Source organism: Pseudochaenichthys georgianus, chromosome 15 (genome assembly GCF_902827115.2).
Source record: "Pseudochaenichthys georgianus chromosome 15, fPseGeo1.2, whole genome shotgun sequence".
NCBI lineage: Eukaryota > Metazoa > Chordata > Actinopteri > Perciformes > Channichthyidae > Pseudochaenichthys > Pseudochaenichthys georgianus.
The window spans coordinates 21,904,667-21,923,872 of NC_047517.1; the positions used below are offsets into that span (position 1 = coordinate 21,904,667).

A 19,206-nucleotide genomic window follows, 5' to 3' on the forward strand; every position below is an offset into this window, starting at 1 on the left:
TAATACTACATAGATATATACTAAGGCAACGGTGGGGTTTTTTCTTTGTTATAAAGTCAGAATTAGTTTGATGAATGTCAGTCACAACACAATCTCAAAAATACATTATCAGTCAAAAAACAAAAACCCATTAAGTAGAGAGCCATGATGTAAAACATGATCTTTAGATACAGTGAAAAGAACTGATGTTGCTGACTAAGCAGTCATTGGGGTACACAGTCCTCAATCATAACATGGCTTTACAATGGCACATGTAACCCTAGGGTTACCATTCAAAAATTAAGTTGTATCTACAGTATTTGTATAATGATTAACACATTTCATTAAAAGACATAAACTGAGAATTAACTTATAACGACAAATGTATCTTTGTGGCCACAATGTGTTATTATTGTGTAGTTTACCTCTAACTTCCACTGCATTCAGGACTTAAAAAAGTGTATTCCGGAGCCATTCTTATATATTTGTTCAGTTTTGCAGAAAAGATAAGCAAAAGTCAGATTATAACCATGTTGTTGGATTTCATACAATTTGCAAAGTGTTTTTGTTGAAGTACTAAAAAGACCGTTCCTCTTAATGTTGTTAAATATTTAATGTCTTGATAAAATATGCTTCATTTCCCAGGGGCACGGTGTGAAGTGAACATCGATGAGTGCGTTTCCAACCCATGCCAAAATCATGGGAAATGTATCGATGCGTCTAATCGATACCGCTGCTCATGTCCTGATGGCTTTATTGGGCTCCACTGTGAAACCAACATTGATGAATGCATGTCAGCGCCCTGTCTCCATGGGAGGTACGGATTTTTTCCACGCCATTTAAAACAGAAAGTGTGAAAATGCAGTGCAGAAATAGCACAGAATTATTTGTAATTATAGTGGAGTGGAGACATATGTCACGTGTTGTAGCTAATGTGATGAATTTAAATGTTGTCTCAGTGGTCTCCAGATTACAGTCATGAATTCCCCTGAAGGGGCAATACTCATTAATTCAAAAGATGATTTTGCCTCTAAAGGTTCTGCATGAACTATAAAGCAAAACCTGCATATTTTATGAATGTGTATTGTTTGAATTTCATACTGTTTGATGAATTCTAACCCCATCTGTTGTGGCCTTCTCAGCTGTAAAGATGGAGTGTATTCCTACTCCTGTGTCTGTGAATCTGGATGGACTGGCAGCAGATGTGAAACAAACATTGACGTGAGTTGAGCTTAATTAATAAAGCTACTGTCTGTCCACGAGGAATGTCGGGAGAATTTCGTAATCTGTGTGTGGCCTTTGCTATCACAAACTCTATTGACTTTACTACAAGATAGGTCAATTGAACTACAAGGATCATGTAAGGATTGTACAAATACCTGATTAAAAGGAACTGCTTAGTCTAATTCCTAATTGATTCAAACCACAGCTTGTGTTGGACTCTAGAGATAAAAAGGAGTTGCTTACAAGGTCTCTCTGAACATTTACTTCAATAGATAATTCGATTATCTGCTTTTTAACTACCGAGACATTTTTCTCAATGCATTGTTTGGCTGTACCTGTTAAAATAGATAGTGTTATTGCTGAAGTGCTTGTGTCTTTTCATTTCCAGGAATGTGCATCCTTTCCCTGCTTTAACGGAGGATCGTGTGTGGATCTCATTGATAAATATGCATGTTTCTGTCAGGATGGTACAAAGGGAAAATGTGTGAGATTGATATTGATGTCTGCAAAGACACCGCTTTTAATGTCTCCCTGTGTTTCAATGGAGCTACGTGCCTTGACGGTGATGGATCAAACTTTACATGCAGGTGAGGAAGTGCACTATTTGTATTATAATACTTGGATCTAATGATACTGAAAGATTATCCGTGGATGGAGTTATGTAATAACATATCATAACATAGCTGATTTGGACAACATGCCCTGCTGAATTGGAACGGTCGAGACTCACTTAAACCAAAAATAGCCTCATAGCTTAGCAACAGTAACAAGCAACAATTGGCCTGGAAAGCATTTGATGTCTCTGTACGCTAGGGTGCCATGCCATTGTTCCAAAGGCCCCTTATTTCAAAACTCCAATAGTCTGAAAATGTTCCCATTTGCACAAAATCCCATTTGTACGACTGTCTGTTATCCTGAAAACAAATGGCCATTGTTGTGAAGGCCCATTACTCCAAAAATACACCCTCTCCCAAACAGAAGCACATGGCTGATATGTGTTTCAGGACGTCATGAGACTTTCTCTTCCATGGCCGAAGTATGACCTGCCATAGTCTGATTGGCAGAGTTTTTAAAAGTATTTCTGTTAAGATTTCTTTCAGTATTCCAAATGCACTTATCTCTAACAAAAATTCCTCTTGTGCTTGAATGTACCATCCTTGTGAGTATGTCTGTGCAGTCATACAACGTAGCAGTGGTCCAGGTTGGTAGCAAGTGAAGTGAATCGTTCCTTTTAATTGCTTACATGCTCCCCTTGAGTGATGAAGTGTATCTGAACAAGGTATGTAGTACGTGTGTGCAGATTTGACACAGCAGCTCCCTAGATGCCTTACAGTTGATTACATTGTCTAACCCTGTGCTGATGTGATCATCATTACCACAACTCCAAATGGTTGTGTGCACTTTACACTGCTTTATATTGATGTGTTGCACTGCTTACTGCCCCAGCACAGCATGTTTTATGTTTACGTTGTTGTAGGCACATGTATATACTACAAGGAGGCAATATAGCATATGTTATGCATTCATGTGCTCTGAGGACAAACAATGTCCTTTAGTGTCCTGCTGATCTGCAATTTGATTTGCTCTGTGTGCACTTTAGAGAGAAAAGGGTTCTATTCACCAATTGTATTTATTTGGGTTTGAATTACAGGATTTGACACCACCAACCATTATTACAGGTATAGCTAATATCTTGAGTGACACCTGGTTCCTATGTGTCCCTCTGATTTTCCTTTACATCACAGTCACAGGATTTTTACATCCATTTACATCATTCATTTTTCCACTTGAATAAAGAGTGTCTGGTCTGGCTAGCACACTTACTAATGGCCTTAAATGTAAAATCAGTCATGCATCATTTCTACAATACATGCAATACAGTATTCTTTAATCTGAATGGTGTGTGAATATTACATGTTGACCCTTTTTAAACTCAGCCTCGTAACCACTCCTTTTCAGATGTTACCTGATTTAATTCATATGTATGATTCAGTTTCAACAGAAATCATATTTCCAAAGAGGAAATCAGGGTTTGTTTATCATTATTCGAACCTCAAACAACAATCAGAGTTTTAGTAAATCTACATGATGTATTTCCCATTGCTCTGCTTGTGTCACATATTCTGACGTCAAATATGTTCAAAGATGATCGACGAGTTTACAGTCTGTTGATTGTGAATTGGAAATCCATGCAAGTCAGCAGACCTTGGTCTTCCCTTTGCCCTCAGGAAGCTTTGATGCATGATCAGGCTCTGGAGAAGGACTGATTCTTCTACATAACTGAAAACCAGTTGGGATGACATTTGCAGAATCAAGTGGCACCGCTCTCTTTGCTCAAGTTGTTGCCTATCTACATCCAAAAATCTCCAATTCCACAAAAAAACTAAACCACACATAAATATTCCCACTTTAATTACACGTTCATTTTATGCACGCTGAATCATCCATTATGTGTTATCTCCCCTTTAAATAAGGTATCTTATTTCCAGTGTGTGATCTGTAAACTTAAGTTTCATCAGTGAGTTTTTTGTTATGTTTGGCCCTGTTTGTCAAAGAATATAATAACATTATGATATTAACACATTAGGACAATTGCCAAAATACACACTCAAGAAGGACGTCTTGCCTGAAACATCCGTATGGCAATATTTAAAGTAAAATTGGAGGTACTTTCCTAGTCTTTGCTATTTTATCAAAAATAGATACATGACCAATACATTTTGCCAAACTGTTGACAAAACAACAAGGGCCATAGTTGGAGAGCAGTCCTTTGGCAACATCATCGCTGAACAGCGGTTTTCTCACACAGCTCTGATAAGAACTCCTAAGTAATTTATCATGGGTTTGTTACTGTTTATTTGTGGATTTATTTTTGGATGTATATAAAATGTGCAGTTCGACTAATGAATGAATGAATGAAAACTGTATTACAGGTCTCAGGGTCCAGATAAAAGACGAGACATTACATAATGCTTTGCTATTTCTTTGTTATGAAAACATCTGGATGTACAGACTTGAATTTTTAACAAATAGTTTGGGAAAATACAGATAATAATCAGACTTTAACAATCCTTACACTAATAACACAATTATTGTAAACTAATCCAAATTCATCATAAACGTTCTTGAAATTGTACGTTCATTAAAAAACATTAGTTGGTGGTTTGAACCCTCTCTTCAGTTTAAGCTTACTAATTCCACTGCTCTCATAATTCAAAAACAATGTGTCTGTTTTGAATAATAAACTCTAAGATAAGAAGCAACAACTGACAAGAAAATGGTGTGTCTTGACAAATAATGAAAAGAAGCTGTTCTTACAGATGCAGTGTGTCAGCCGCACAACAAGGAAGTGACAGCTCTGTGAAACAGCCTCACAGTTTGAAAGTATGATATGTTTTCTCAGCTGTCCACCAGGTTTCATGGGAGATTTCTGCGAAGTGGATGTTAACGAATGTTGCTCAGCTCCCTGCCACAACGGTGCCATTTGCCAAGATCTTATTAATAGCTACGTCTGCCACTGCAGGTCAGGTGAGTCACTCAGACATCCTGCAAGTTTCTCAATTTACTTTGAAATGAGGCAACCAAAGCACATTCTTTTTCTTTATAAGGCCTGTTACAGGAAAGCTTTGTGGCTCCTGAACAGGGTAACAAAGACACATTCTAGACGGAAAGACACTATTGAGGTGAACAAGAGCACTTCACTGTGCCCCAGATGTCAGTTTTACCATATGTAAAGCATGTTAATACATAGAAAATGCCCAAATTGGATTGAAATGGGCCATATGAAGTGTCACTCAAGGTTACCGTGTTGCCTACATTGCCTCTGTTCCTTGGAGCTATTCAAAAATCATGAAGTTTTCTCCAGGGAGAAATGTGTAGTTATACAGTACTAAAAAAAGACAGTGATAAAAAGCCGATACGACTCAGGCTCATTAAAATGTATGTGTCTTCTTACTCTTTAGTGAAAGCCTTTGCTTGTCTTTGTATGTGTGTGAACCCAAAAAGAAGCAAATCAATGTAGAGAATCTGATTGATATTCACTTCAGAGGGTGGAAGTGGGAGAGTCTGGGCTCACCACGGCACTCTGTGGGCTTTTGTTCCTGGCAGGTTGGACAGGCCTTCACTGTGAGGATGACATTAATGAGTGCCTTCCCCAGCCCTGCAACCAGGGGATATGCATTCAGAATGATCCGGGCTACGGCTACACCTGTTTTCTGTCGTCCTGGATTTGTGTGTGAGGCTCCCCACCTTATTCCCCATGGCACTGTCTGTTTTCTCTCTCTGTTTTTTAAATTAACCTTAACCTTGATTAACCTTACACCTTCAACTCTTCAGTCCTCTCTTGGCAGTCATTTCCAATGTGTTAAAAACGTACCTTTACCTGTTCTCTTTGTTGTTCATAGTCTAATTATGTATTCCTGTTGTGCCTTTCTCATATAATAAACATGTTACATTTGTGTTTACTAATAATACTTTGCTGTATATAAAAAATGTTTAGCCTCCGTTATAAACCAAATGAAAATTATGACATATGATATCATTGATTAGTCAGTAATCAAATACTATCTTGCATCACATATTAAAAAATAATATGCACAATTTCATGCTCCCTATTTAATGCAGTCTCAATTATTCAGGCTTGTAAACATTTATTCCATTTAGCATCTGATCGCAGAGTTGCTTGACACATCTGAAGGCTGTTTATTTTTCTATACACAGGGGAGGAACTGCGAGCACAACTATGATGATTGCCTGTTGAATCCATGTCCAGAAGCCTTTTCTTGTGTAGATGGCATCAACAAGGTCAGCTGCCTGCCTCCTGTTACCGATGCTGTTCCCTTGGCGACGGGTAGTAAAGAACACCACTCACGGCTCCTCACCTAGGATGCAAACGCCAACTATCGGCCCGGCTACAGCAGCTGAGGAATCCACGGGTATGCTGGGATTGCAAGTCATGGATAAATTGTACACAATACAAACATTAGATTTTACCAACAAGGTTCACTGTGAGCCTATAAATACAACGCTTCTCTCAGAACAAACCAGTGATGACCAATCCTTTGAGCTACTGACTTCTTACAAAAAATACGTGTCTACTTTGGGCCTTTTATACCCTTTAAGATGAATTATGATACTAGTTTCTGGCGGAGATTTCCCCCCCTTTATACATTTAGAACGTAGTAATATACTCATAGGTGTCCCTTAATGAATTTACTGTTTAAAGTATTTATAGTATTTTGATGATTTTAAATGCACTACTTGGAGTAATGGAGTATTTCTACACTTCATCACTCCATCGTATTGTTACTTTTACCTCAGTGAAAAGACCTGAATACTTCTTCCCACACTGGGGTATATCGTGAGTGTGCTATCACTGTGCTGTCTTTGTAAGCATACTTAAAACGTATCTTATATCCTAATTGTGAAAGACGTGTACAACTTCAAAAGCTGCGCACATTTCACATCAGTTCAGATTAGTTTCTCCTTCTTTTTTCTTTCACCTTTCTGTGTTCAGGATGGTTCTACATACTTTTGATGAAAACTGTCCCCTCGCGAGCAAAACTTGAGATCAAATGATAATGAATGATATTTTTATACTATAAAACCCAGACTCAGGGATTCTGGAAAAGGAATTGTTCGTAATGGTTTCATCAACTTAAATGCTAACGTTTCTCAATCAAGTCATAGCTTCCATTACTATGCTATTACTTCCATGCACATTATGGGTGCAGGAAAGAGACACTAAATTATTTAAACTGAGAGGCCATTACACCAATCAATTGAACTGAAGGTGGTCCAGGGATTACTTTTTTTTGACAAATTACAGCGCTATCCTTCTCTTGTCCTTCCTACTAAACATTTTTGCTACCCAAGGCTTGCCAATTTCCAATAAGAGAGGACTCCAACTGAGCTGCTACTCCAAATGTGATTTTATAGCCTTTGGAACATAGCAGGCGATAAGATATCAGGATTGATTTAGAGATTGTGGTCGTTTTGTGCAGCTGTGTTGAACAAAAGTCCTAGGTTTGTAACCCCGAAAGTGCATTTTCAATTTCTATTTGAGAACAATCATTTGAAAGAGTGGGTAAGTCCAATCAAGTTTTGGCTATATCCTTAACACTCAAATGAAGACACAGGAGACAATATGTTGACGTTATTGGGGTTGGATTCAGTCATCTATGTTAGAGGAGGATTTCAGAGTACTGGGCAGATTGTTACTCCTTGACAGATGAGGTCTGTCTACCTTTGAAACTGTTCACAGAGCTGTAGAACAGACCTATTGAACAGAGACGAGCTTGAACCAATTCAGTGAGACACTCTGAAAATCACTGTGGGCCAAACATAATGGAGTCCTCCCCGCTGCACCTGATCCAGCCTTCATCCAGTGCATATTGCATCGGCTCAGAGAGGGTTAAAAGAAACACAAGACACTGGCAAAGAAAAACAAACCCAGGCCTCTACACACCAAAACATCTCTTTTAACCTTTTTACATATACGTGCATAATCAAAGTAAATACGTTTAAAAGTAAGAGGACCCAGAAACTCATGAGTTTATCTAACTAGGTCACCATCTCCACACATGCAGTGCCCTTGGTGCTGCTTGAAATAGACCCAGACAGTTCTCCTTTAAACCTAAGGACTGCTCCACAACCTTTGAAATAAACCAAGTCATTGGGAATTTAAACATAGGGGGGCTAGTTAACATGGTACACTGACAGGAGAAGATAGCCTTTCTTGTTCAAAGACTAAAGAGCATGGGAATTTAAAAACATCTTCAACAGTCCTCCTCTTAATTTTGATGGAAGAAAGTGATTCAGTGAGTAGCTGAAGACATATTATTCCACAGATTGAAGGATTGTCTTCTGGGTTAATCCCCAACCCCCAGAATTCACTATTCAATGCTGAGCTTCACAGTATTTTAGCTGCACAATATGAGAGCTGATGGGAATCTAGAGAGGACACTGCTGGCGGAGGGAGGCTTACTGCAGCTAAGCCACAATTTGGTTGACTTTCCTTGGAGTGATCAACACAGCACAGGTGAAGCTGTTATTCTGTTGCTGCCACGTGTAGCAAATATGAAATTACTTAAGCTCCTAAAAATCCACTTGATGAGTAAGAGGTTAGCTGGAGGGGTCCTTTCCAACATGCAGTCCCCTGTCTGGAGGTAGTCAACCTCGTTGACCTTGAGTTAACTTGCATGTATAGTTTGCATGTTTATTTTACGACGAGTGGGCAGTGTCTGAATATTAGTGTGTCTGTACCTTTTCAGATATATTCAGAGACACAACTTTGCTGTTGAGTCATGATGACGTCCACATGATGTGTTGCAGTTATGAATAATAATGAACGCTCCACGAGATGAAAAAAAAGCAGTGGTCTACATTTGTGATTTCAGCTTCACTTAAAGGACTGCGTGCTCCCGTACTCTAACTGTCACTGATGAGTAATTTCATCAGTTATTTTTAAAACCAGACAACAAAGATATAACTTGACAAAAGAACCTTATTATATTTAGGATTGTATTCCTCTGTGCATGTCAGCAGTATTTTACTTGTCTACTAAATCATCTTACAACCAGTATTTTAATATAAAAAAAAGATTCTGCCAGTTTTGTAGGTACAGAACAGGATGACCTTTTTCCTTCCCTCAGGGCTGTGAAATTACAAGGGTCCCAGAATGGTCCTCAGCAGTATTTTATCTCGGGCCTGTGACAAGTTCAATCAGTCAGTCTATTACCTTGCCCAATAAATCAGCGGTGGAACCGGAATTACATCCTGCCTCTCCTAAAATAAATGGGACATGAAGACTATATCAATTAAATATTGCAACCGCAAGTCAATCCTCCATTTTAATTGATCGTAAGTTCATATTTCTCCAAATGTATTCTTCTAGGGGAATATCCTGTGCGTACCCTATCTGACATCTGTTTTGCTCCACCTTTACAAGTTACATGTAACATGACTCATTTCAATGTTCTCACATCCTTTATGGTCATGTACTAAGACTGGCCCTAATTCAACCTGATCTGAAAGATTTATGGAAAGAAATATTCCCACTGAGTTCTCTTTCTATTGAAACTAGAAAAAGCCTTTGAACAGAGTATAGTAATGACAAATTCCTAGGTCAGCATTATTTAGCTTGTTTCATATTATAACAGAAAATAATGATAGTGCTCAAAACAAGAAAGGGACAACAATATAAGCTACTGTGTAAAGTGTATGTATTTCCAATTTAGACTTGAGACGTGTGTAGGAATAATCCAGTATGAGAATGTAAGGTAGCGGTAAAAACCAGAGACCTTTGAAGGAGCGACTGAAGCTAACTGCTAATGAGGTATGATATTGTCTCCTGGCAGCAGCCTCTGACTGCATCAAAGCCTACATCAGACTAAACAGGCTTTCAAATTAATGAATAGCTTTGTCTCTAAGGAGTAATATCCCATCATCAGCATTAGAAAACCCCATTGTCAGGAGTGAAGCAGAAGACAGTACTGCATTGTTGCGGTGTGAATTTATCCTCATGAAGTCACAGATCACAGTAGGTCTGCGGCTAATAATTCTCCCTTTTTTATGTGAGGGGATTTTCCTCAGGGTATTGGTCGTAATGCTCTCCAGAGAAAATGAGGGTATTTAGGTTAGCTTGTTTGCCAAATGCCCTGGGGGGGCCCTCTGTCAGATCAAAGAGGGTCTAGCCTACAGTATTAGGATTTGACGCGTAACAAATATTGAGCTGCCCGATTAATCACAGCAACAACTTTAAAGGGGCTTTGCTGATTTCTCCAGTGTAATGATTTTTTTTCAGATAAGAACAGACAGAGCATGAGATAGGTGCAACCAGGAATGTGTTTCATTTTAACAGCCTCTCCGATTTTAGTTTTCTCCAACAAATTGCACTACTTCCCTCAAATGAAAAATATATTGAGCATGAGCAATGCCTAATGCTTGCCTCCAATTGCAGTGAGAGCCAGTCTTTTAAGTTTGTCTGAGTCACTACCCCCAATAAGCTTGGGAGCAGTGTAACTTTTACTGAAATATCCCATAATTGCCTATTCTCATGGATGATATAAGCCAAGTTATCCCACTATAAAATGAGCCATGTAATAAACTTGTACAAATAGGTTCATGTCAGCCAAGACTTCTCTAGCCTAATATAGTTCCATTTGCATGCTTCACAGCTCTTTGGCAAATAAGACTATTTACAGTATGTCTGTACAGTGAGCAAAACAGCAAAACTGTAATGCTACCAAGAGATTTTAAAAGCTTTTTTTTCTGCTTTCGGAAAGATAATTAACTACTTATTGCCTTCCCGCACCAAATTGCCTACACTGTGCATTTGTCTTTTCAAGATGTGTTACTAACATGTTACCAAGGTTATTTAATGGACAGAGGTTACATTTCTATTTTAATGCAGCGACCTGTGTGTGAAGCAGAGTAACAAAACCAGAAAGTCTCTGTTCAAGCCTCAGTGGGAACAAGCATCCTTCCTGCTGTGGTGTCCTTAGACAGACTCTGCATCTTGAATAATTCTGAGGTCGTGGTTCTGTCTCTCACCCTGTGCACTGACCTCCCTGTGGAGGAAGCGAGTGAAAAGTTGGATTCTCCTTTCAGGGATCAATAGAGAATCTCAGCAGCGTTGACTGTGAAGATGCATAAACTGAAGTCTGTCCTGCTTTTGTTTACCCTTTCCCCCCATTTAGTGATACTCTATTTTTCTTTTTTCTTTCCCAGATTCAAGCTATGTTCATTACTTTGGGGAATTCATACCTGGAGTTTGAGGGTATTGACCTCAGCGCACTCAACAACATCACTGTGAGATTTCAGACGCAAGTATCCCAGGGAACCATACTTTATGTGGACCAAGGACCGGCCAACGGTGATTTGTTTTTCATGAAACTCTTCATCTGGAATGGAAGCTTGCAGGTACAAACTCAAGCTCAATGGTTGTTGTTGTTGTTGTTGTTGTTGTTGTTGTTGTTATTTGTAATTGGTTTTGTAATAACCCCCCTTCAATGACCCCACTTGCCCAGACCCAAAACATTACATCGAAAATATTGTAAAAATAACAAAATTGCCACTCAAAAATAAATGCTAGCAACAACAAAGCTATTACAAGATATAAAAAGAAAAAATTCAGGTAGGTAATGCTTCAAATGGAATTCCTGTCTGACTTAATATTATCTTTTGAGAAACTATAAGATTGTTGTCTTATTTCAGGGTATATCTTTGCATTTCGAAGTCATAAAACACATGTTTAGGGTTATTATGCATGATTATTCTCTGGTTTTGTAGTCGTTAAATCTGATTTTCTCATGTTTGCCTAGAAAAGACAGCTATCGTGCAGTCAGTTTATACAGTTCATAGAACAGAAACATGAGAAATCCCTTTTTATTCTCTCCCCTTTCAGTACGCCTTTTGCTGTAATGAAGAAGAAGAGGTCACACGGATCAGTACAATAACTCATGTCGCTGATGGCCAGGTTCACATCGTTAATATCAGGTATGTTCAGCATTGTTATATTCAATTAACCTTTAGAAACCAAAGGTGTGAATGTTCAGATCTGTGTTGTGGTCAGCTTTATAGAAGCTATGCTGGTGCAATTTGAGAGAAAGCATGTTATATCAAAATATAATATTTTCTTATTTCGTTTTACATTTTTTAAATTACAAGTTAACAAAGACATCAACCCAGATGCAGTTTATTATGTGTCTGTTTCAGATGAGAATATTCTGATGAGAATAAAAAGTGGCATATTCAAGATAAGCTGCTTACAAAAGATCTTAGTAATATACAAGTTGCTTTCGAAAAGCGTTAGCACCTCAGGTGGTATTAACTGAATCCTCGGTTATCCACTCATTTCAAGTGCGGGAGACTTTTCTCTGTAGACAAGGGCTGTCACTAATACCAGGGGAAGATATGTAATTGGCAGAAATCACCAGACTGAGAATGTAGATGTTATTACAAATGAGTAAATGGGCTTACATTTTAAAGAACTAAAGCAAACGTCAGAATGTGCCTATTAAAATGCATTAGCGATCACTGACCATGTTTTATTGCCTGTTCTAAAGTCTTCATTTGCAGTTTTTCATTACGAAAAGATTAACAAGCAAGAGCCGAGCACAAAATCAATGTTTAAATGATTTAAAGTGAGGCTGTGGCCCCCTTTGGTTATATTGTTGTGCCCATGTGCAATCTTCCTGCCAGCCCTCTCCATTATATTCTGAAATGAGGAAGATTGTGGTTCAGTTTCAAGACAAAAAGTTTATTATGTATGAGCTGGAAGTGGAGACAAAGTGGCAAATGTTCAACTCATCAGTTTGCATTTGAGGGTAGAGCAATGTTGCAAAAAGGGCCATTTCATTTAAATGTTTTAATAGAAGTTAAGAGAAAGTAAAGCATTTAACTTTTCTTAAAATGAAAATGTACCAGAATTAAACACAGATTAAGGATAATGAGTTACTGCAGGTGATTATGAACGTGTTGTGCCAAAGGTGAGATAATTATCTCCTGTGGAAACAAAGCTGAGTGTGAAGGTTGCCTCATGTTTCTTGGCAGAATGCTGCACTGCCCTAAATACGCTAATGCAGCTAAAAGGCCTATCAGGTTTAAGGGGCTGCGAGGCCCAACCCTGTTTTTCTTTCTGCAATAGAAATACAACAGCAGTATGAATCAATCATAATGTTCTGTTCCAACCCCTTGGAGACATTGCTAGAAAGAGAGCTGTCATAACTAGAGGGTTGGGAGTATGGAAAAATGGTTCCTGGTGTCACAAAGCAAATCCTTTGTAATTGTCTGATGGCCGAGTCCGTCTATCTTTGTCTGATTTAACCCAGAGCTACAACACCATGGCCATCCTCAACGTCACCGCCTAACTCATTATAGACTTTTAATATATCTTCCCGTCAAAGTCGCTTTTCAATATGTTAAATAGAAATCCAGTGGGGCTGACTTCTCAAGGACAGTGAGCACAGTGCCCTCTGGCTGCGGGCCAGGCCGCTCTGGCAGACTGCTTCTAAATTAACCGCCTCTCCACGCCGGGCTCTAGAGGAAGGACTTATGCATCTCGGAGTTATGCCCCGAGTGTTTAGCCGGCATAGGCAACAGCCTGCAAAGTACAGGCTTAACAAATCAGACTAGATTGCTTCGTGGGCCTCCTAACTTCCACTCTGGGTCTGGGAACAAGGGGTATCAGGAGACACTAAAGAGGAGGCAGTGCATTCGTGGCCTGAGTACCCTCAAGCTGCAGATGGTTAGACCAGATCCACACTCAGGTAATTATCTGCTCTCCCCTGTTGTTTCTAAAGTGGAGAATTGGTTTTTGAAATCTATGAATGGCTGTAGGGGGGGGGTCCAAAATAGTTGTGTTTAGGATACCTGGAGAAAACAAAATAGAGGTAGGTGATCAATTGATATATATCCAGAGAGTAAACAAAACAACTAAATCCATTCGTCACAGTTCCCTGTAAAACTCAGCACACTCCTGTCAGACCATTTTTTGTCTTTTATTTAGGGATGCCAAATAATCATGACGCGTTATAGAAATTGGCAGATAAATGCTTTGAAATTAAGTATGGGCTTTGGCCAACAAATATAACTTTTTTTTTTAAAGGATGGGCTGATGAGATGACATGTATTACAATAACAGTAGGCATAATGAAAAATAAATAATACCAAAGGAGAGACTATTGCAATTAGGTGATAAAATATGTGCGTTTATCAGTATCAGTAAAGGCGGTCAGCCAAAATGAGATGGAAAATATCAGCAAGTCACAAAAAGAAATCCAAAATCATCCATCTCTATTTCATTTTTGCACATGTGGAAATGATACCTGAAAGTGCCCTTGTACAACCCATTATTCTCTTAGAACAAAATGTACAGGTTAGCAACAATAAGTGTTCTTGAGCTTGGTGTGATAATTGAATTATCAACACATGAAGTGTTCATACTTTTTCATAGACAACACCTGACCCCCTGCGAGGCAGAGCTAACTATTTCTGGTCATGAGAAAATCAGAAGTACAGCAAGTAATTACTGGTTGGGACACATCAGACAAAGAACAAACCACGTCTTCACAGGCGGTCTGCCACAACACTATCGACTCAATCAGGTAAGACTTAACAGTTCTCTAGTTTCTCAACGGTCTTTGATTAAACAGTTACCTTCATGTTACATTCATGTTGTATACTGTAGGGGTATAACACTAAAATGGCAGCATAATAATAAATATAGGAAAAAAGCTCCTAAAAAATCAATTGTCTTGATAAAATATTGATGTGTTTGTCCCGTAGAGAGCAAAACCTTTCCACAACTATACTGGATGCATGGAAATGATTGAAATGAATAAACTGAGGAGCTTTTACACATCTGATGCCATTGGCGGCAGCAACATAGACCAATGCAGGTATAGTAAAAATAAAGTTGCTTCATCATGATCCATTCTTTTTATATAGTTTTCACCTGACATTTTTTGAGTAAAATATGTTTTTACATTTTTATGGGCTCACACAATTAAAATTAACCGAACACGTTAACACACTTGTATGAAATATGGAATTGTACCAGAAGAATTTTAGATGTAGTTCTCATATAATGCTATAAAATAGCTGCCTTGGAATGCAGTCCATTTTAATTCCTACTAAAACTTTTGTCAAATTTTACAGATTTTCTCCGTCTGCCATAGAAGACTCCTCAAAAAGTTGGACAAATCAATCCACCAATCCTGACAGAGTGACCACAACAACAACAATGGCAGCTCCTGCACAAACTCCAAAACAACTTCTGCATGAACCTGGAGTTTGCTTTGATGGTCTTTGCCTCAACGGAGGAACATGTCACGATGTGCAGCTGCCTGCTGGATCTCTGCCTACCTGTCAATGCCCGCTTCATTTTACGGGAACTTTTTGTGAGAAAGGTACATTTTGACGTTTTTTTGTTGATATCTGACAATGTTTCACAGTTTGTGTACGTGGTAGAAATATATAACACACAGGCAGTAAAAAGCTTAAAAACCTCCTCTTCTGTGACCTCCGTAGAGGTATCATGAAGAGCCAGCCAACAAATTATGTTGCTTAATATATGCTGAGCCTCTTTGGCTAATAGCTTTCACTATGAGGCAGAATAGAGTGAGCTGCATTAGGAATTTTGAGCGATGTGAATTATTCAGGATATGATTAATGAAATGAAAGATCCATATAAGAAGCTTGAACCAACGCTGTGTGTCCATGTTCACCTCCAATGCTCATTGGGAATGAGGACACAACCTTTCAGCATTTGCTCAACATTCAGCTGTGCATGTTAGCAAGCCTTAGATATTCTTGTCGAATGGACCTCAGCTCTTTCCCAAAAAATATGTATTTTGTACGAACTGCTCCAACGTTAAGGAGACAGCGCTACAAGACATGCATACTAAAGAGTTTCTTCTTTGGAGATTTCCTCTCAGTGCACTTATGATGTAGTTACTGACGTCCCCATGCATGACATGTTTGACGGCGTAGAATAAAGAGTCCTGTATTTTGCTGTTGTAGTCATTGTCTGAAGTGGCAGCAGCAGTAATGCTAGAGTCGTACATGAATTGATGTTGTGCTTGATAAGGCAAGCCAAGCTGCTGATGTCAACTGATTGACATCTCAGATATGTTGTTATGATAATCACGTTCACTTCCCTACACTTAAGCTACAGTAAATGATTAACTCCCGAACATGAATTAAAAAGGTACTTCTATTCTATTTGCTTTGCATGTTGCGCTTTGTACAATGTAATTATGATGGAAATGCTAATTATTTCAAATTGACAGTTGGCTAAGGACCGCCCCCAAGCAGTGATTGACCAATTAGCTTATCATTCATGATTTCGGCATTGCAGGCCGAGATCAGCTTTAGACTTTTTGTTGTGCATTGGGATGTGCTAAGATCGATACCCGCCATTTAAAAAGCTTGAGAGGTGTTGTTTTTTTGCCTTTGTGAAAGAAAAGAAAAATCACAAGCGAAATTGTGAGGAATGGACTAAACGTAGTTAATCCGCTAAAGTCTAATCTGCAGTTTTTAGCATATTCACAAATCTATACCTCCCGTGGAAACTAATTGTTTATTTTAAAGGTAAAAAAAAACATATCATGCATAGTTTGTACTGTAGTGTGTAGTGTATTGATTATCTGTCACTCTTATAATTGTAAAGTATGCTGTCAGCATGGAAAAGATGGAAATTCATATTAGCATTGCAGAGACTTTCAAAAATGAAAACAGGAATGATTTTCACCTTCACAACCCCTAAGGTGATTTCAACTGATAGCATTATCTCGTATTTACAGAATACATGGAAATCTGACAGCATGCCGCCCCAAAGCTAACATTAGCAGTCATTAACATGGCTTGAGCATCCGGAGTGCATTTTACAGCCCTATTTGACACCTCTGCCATGTGTTCTGAAAATGCTAATTCACTGGTGTTTTAGTAATCAAAAAATTATATCTGTCTCTCCAGGCACTGTCATAAAGAAATAATGCTATTTTTAAACTTCACTCTTGTTTGATTTTTAGTTTTTCTGTGGGTGGCAGAAATGTGGTGCTTACGTGACAGAGATGCTGCTTTGCTAATCTAATTATTAAAGAAGCTATGGCCGACTTTTAAACAGTCAGTGGAGATTAAGGAATTATGAATCATTCATTGATTAATTAACTAATTTATTCATTCATTTATTTTTTCGTCATTTTACCTTTCAGGTTCATGGAAGGGTAATTACTAGAGTGCTACAAAATATCATGACATGACATATTGCCTGTGTGACAATGTGCACGTTCAAGGTTAACCTTTACTAATTAGAAACAAATTCTGACAAGCCAAACATGCATTATAATCTGACTATATGATGATACTACAAAACATATAATATTTCCATCACCATCCCTGAAAAAGGAATCGGATGTTTAATATTCTCATGATTTTGTTATTTTATATTTTCCAATGAAAAATGAAATCTTTAAAAAAGTTATAGGACTTATCAGCCTTTTCCTTCCATGCCTGTGAAGTCATATCCTGCTTATTCCTTAACTTGTCACACTCATAAACTTTTCGTTTAAATACCAGCAGTGGCCTTTTAGATTCATTTCTGCTGCGTTTGAGGAATTTATTTTCCTCAAAAGCAGTTCAGTCTCTCATCTTAACAGAATGCAATCTCATACGAGCACTCTTCCAGCGATGTGCTTTGCAACACTAGTTCTGATGTCAGGCAGACAGGGGTCCAGGGGCTGTTTACATGCTGACACAGTGTCTGTGTATTGCTACTGCGACTTTGCTGGGTGACAACCTTGCCCTCACATCTTATTGAATTAAGAATAGACATACAGTAAGAGAAGGATATAGCCCCCGCTCCCGGTTAATTATAGATGCATCATCCTAACCAGTGACTAATGATGTGGACTTGTTTGTGTCCTATGAAGTGCTGACATATCATACAGTGTACATCTAAGACATATATCAGGAAGCACATGACTCCCTACAGCCTCTTCATTGTTAAACCAACAGATGTCATTAATGTTAGTATACAGTATGTTGTTATTCTGAAACGTTGCACAACGGTTTATCACTTGACTTGATATATAGTGAGCCACATAGGGATGACATGTGAATGTAAATATGTATGTGTCAGGGCACATGCAGTATGTCAGTGTTAGTTAGTGCTTTTAATCAAGTCATGTGTATAATTTCAATTATTGAGTTTCTGTCACGATTCTCATGTTATGTCACGTTTGTAGTTTTGTATGTTTGGGTGTTTGCTGTCATGTTTTCCTCCTGGGTTATTGTCTGGTCCTTTTCCCTGTGTTTTTCCTCCCGTCGTTAGTTTCCCTGGTGTGTCTAGTTGTCTGATTGTGTTCACCTGTTGTCCTTGTGTTTCTCCTCCCCTGCCCGGCTGTTTCTCGTCTCCTGATTACCCCTCCCTGTATTTAGTCTTGTCTCTTCCTGTGTTCAGTGTTGGTTCGTCTTTTGTTGGTGACTGAGTTCACCGGTGAGTGTTCTGTTTTGTCTGAAATGGTTTCATTATCCTTGAAATAAAGGTTTATCAGAGTTATCTGCATTTGGGTCCTGCTTCCTTCACTCAACCGTGACAGTCAGAGTTATCTGCATTTGGGTCCTGCTTCCTTCACTCAACCGTGACAGTACGAACCAACCAGAAATGGACCCAGCAGATGATCCATTTGAGGTGGAACTACAACATTTTTCCTTTTATTTGGCTGGCTGCTATGATTGGTGGAAGGGAGCGTCCAGTGTTCTGCAGAAGGAGGCCGCTCTGGTAGAGGCGCACCGGTTAGCTATGGAGAAACCAGACTTGGTGAAATTCTTACCTGGCTGGATTTTGAACTTCCTCTGGGTATGTGATTTCCAGCCTGCTGACTATAAACGTCTCTGTGTTTTCCGTCTGGAGTCAACCAGTGCTTCTGCCCCAGTTCCTGCTCCTGTCCAGGAGTCGTTTTCTGGAACTCGTCTGGCTTTTGGAGGACCACGGAGCCTTCAGGCAGCTTCTAAAAGAAGGAGTCGCAAGTCCAGGCTAGCAGCCCGAGCCCCAAGAGCCATGATTCCGGTCCCAGTTCTGGCCCCAGCGGCCATGGTTCCGGCCCCAGCAACCATGGTTCCGGCCCCAGTACCGGGCCATGCAGCCATGGTCCCTGCTACAGAACCGGCCCACAGAGCCATGGTCCCAGCCCCAGTCCTGGCCTCAGCAGCCATGGCTCCGGCTTCAGTACCGGGCCCAGTAGCCATGGTCCCAACTCCAGTTTCGGCTCCAGGACTGGCTCTCTGGCCGACGCCGGCTCCCCGTGTCCTATCGGCGTACCGGCCGACTCCAGCACCTCGTCTCCTGTTGGCTCTCCAGCCGACGTCAGTTCCCTCTCAAGTCCCCTCTCAGGTCCCCTCTCGAGTCTCTTCTCGAGTCCCCTCTCAAGACCCATCTCAATACCCATCTCAAGTCCCCTCTCGACTTCCCTCTCAAGTCCCCTCTCAAGTCTCCTCTCC

The 19,206-nt window shown here is 39.4% G+C and overlaps 1 protein-coding gene across 1 annotated transcript in view; it reads left to right on the forward strand.

Moving 5' to 3' along the window:
- The window catches only part of eys (eyes shut homolog), a 275,597-nt gene that overhangs the window by 175,661 nt on the left and 80,730 nt on the right, over positions 1-19,206 (forward strand). Inside the window, 2 exon segments of the mRNA XM_034100069.1 lie at positions 4,560-4,563; positions 14,863-15,113. Of these exon segments, the coding sequence (XP_033955960.1) occupies positions 4,560-4,563; positions 14,863-15,113 (255 nt within the window).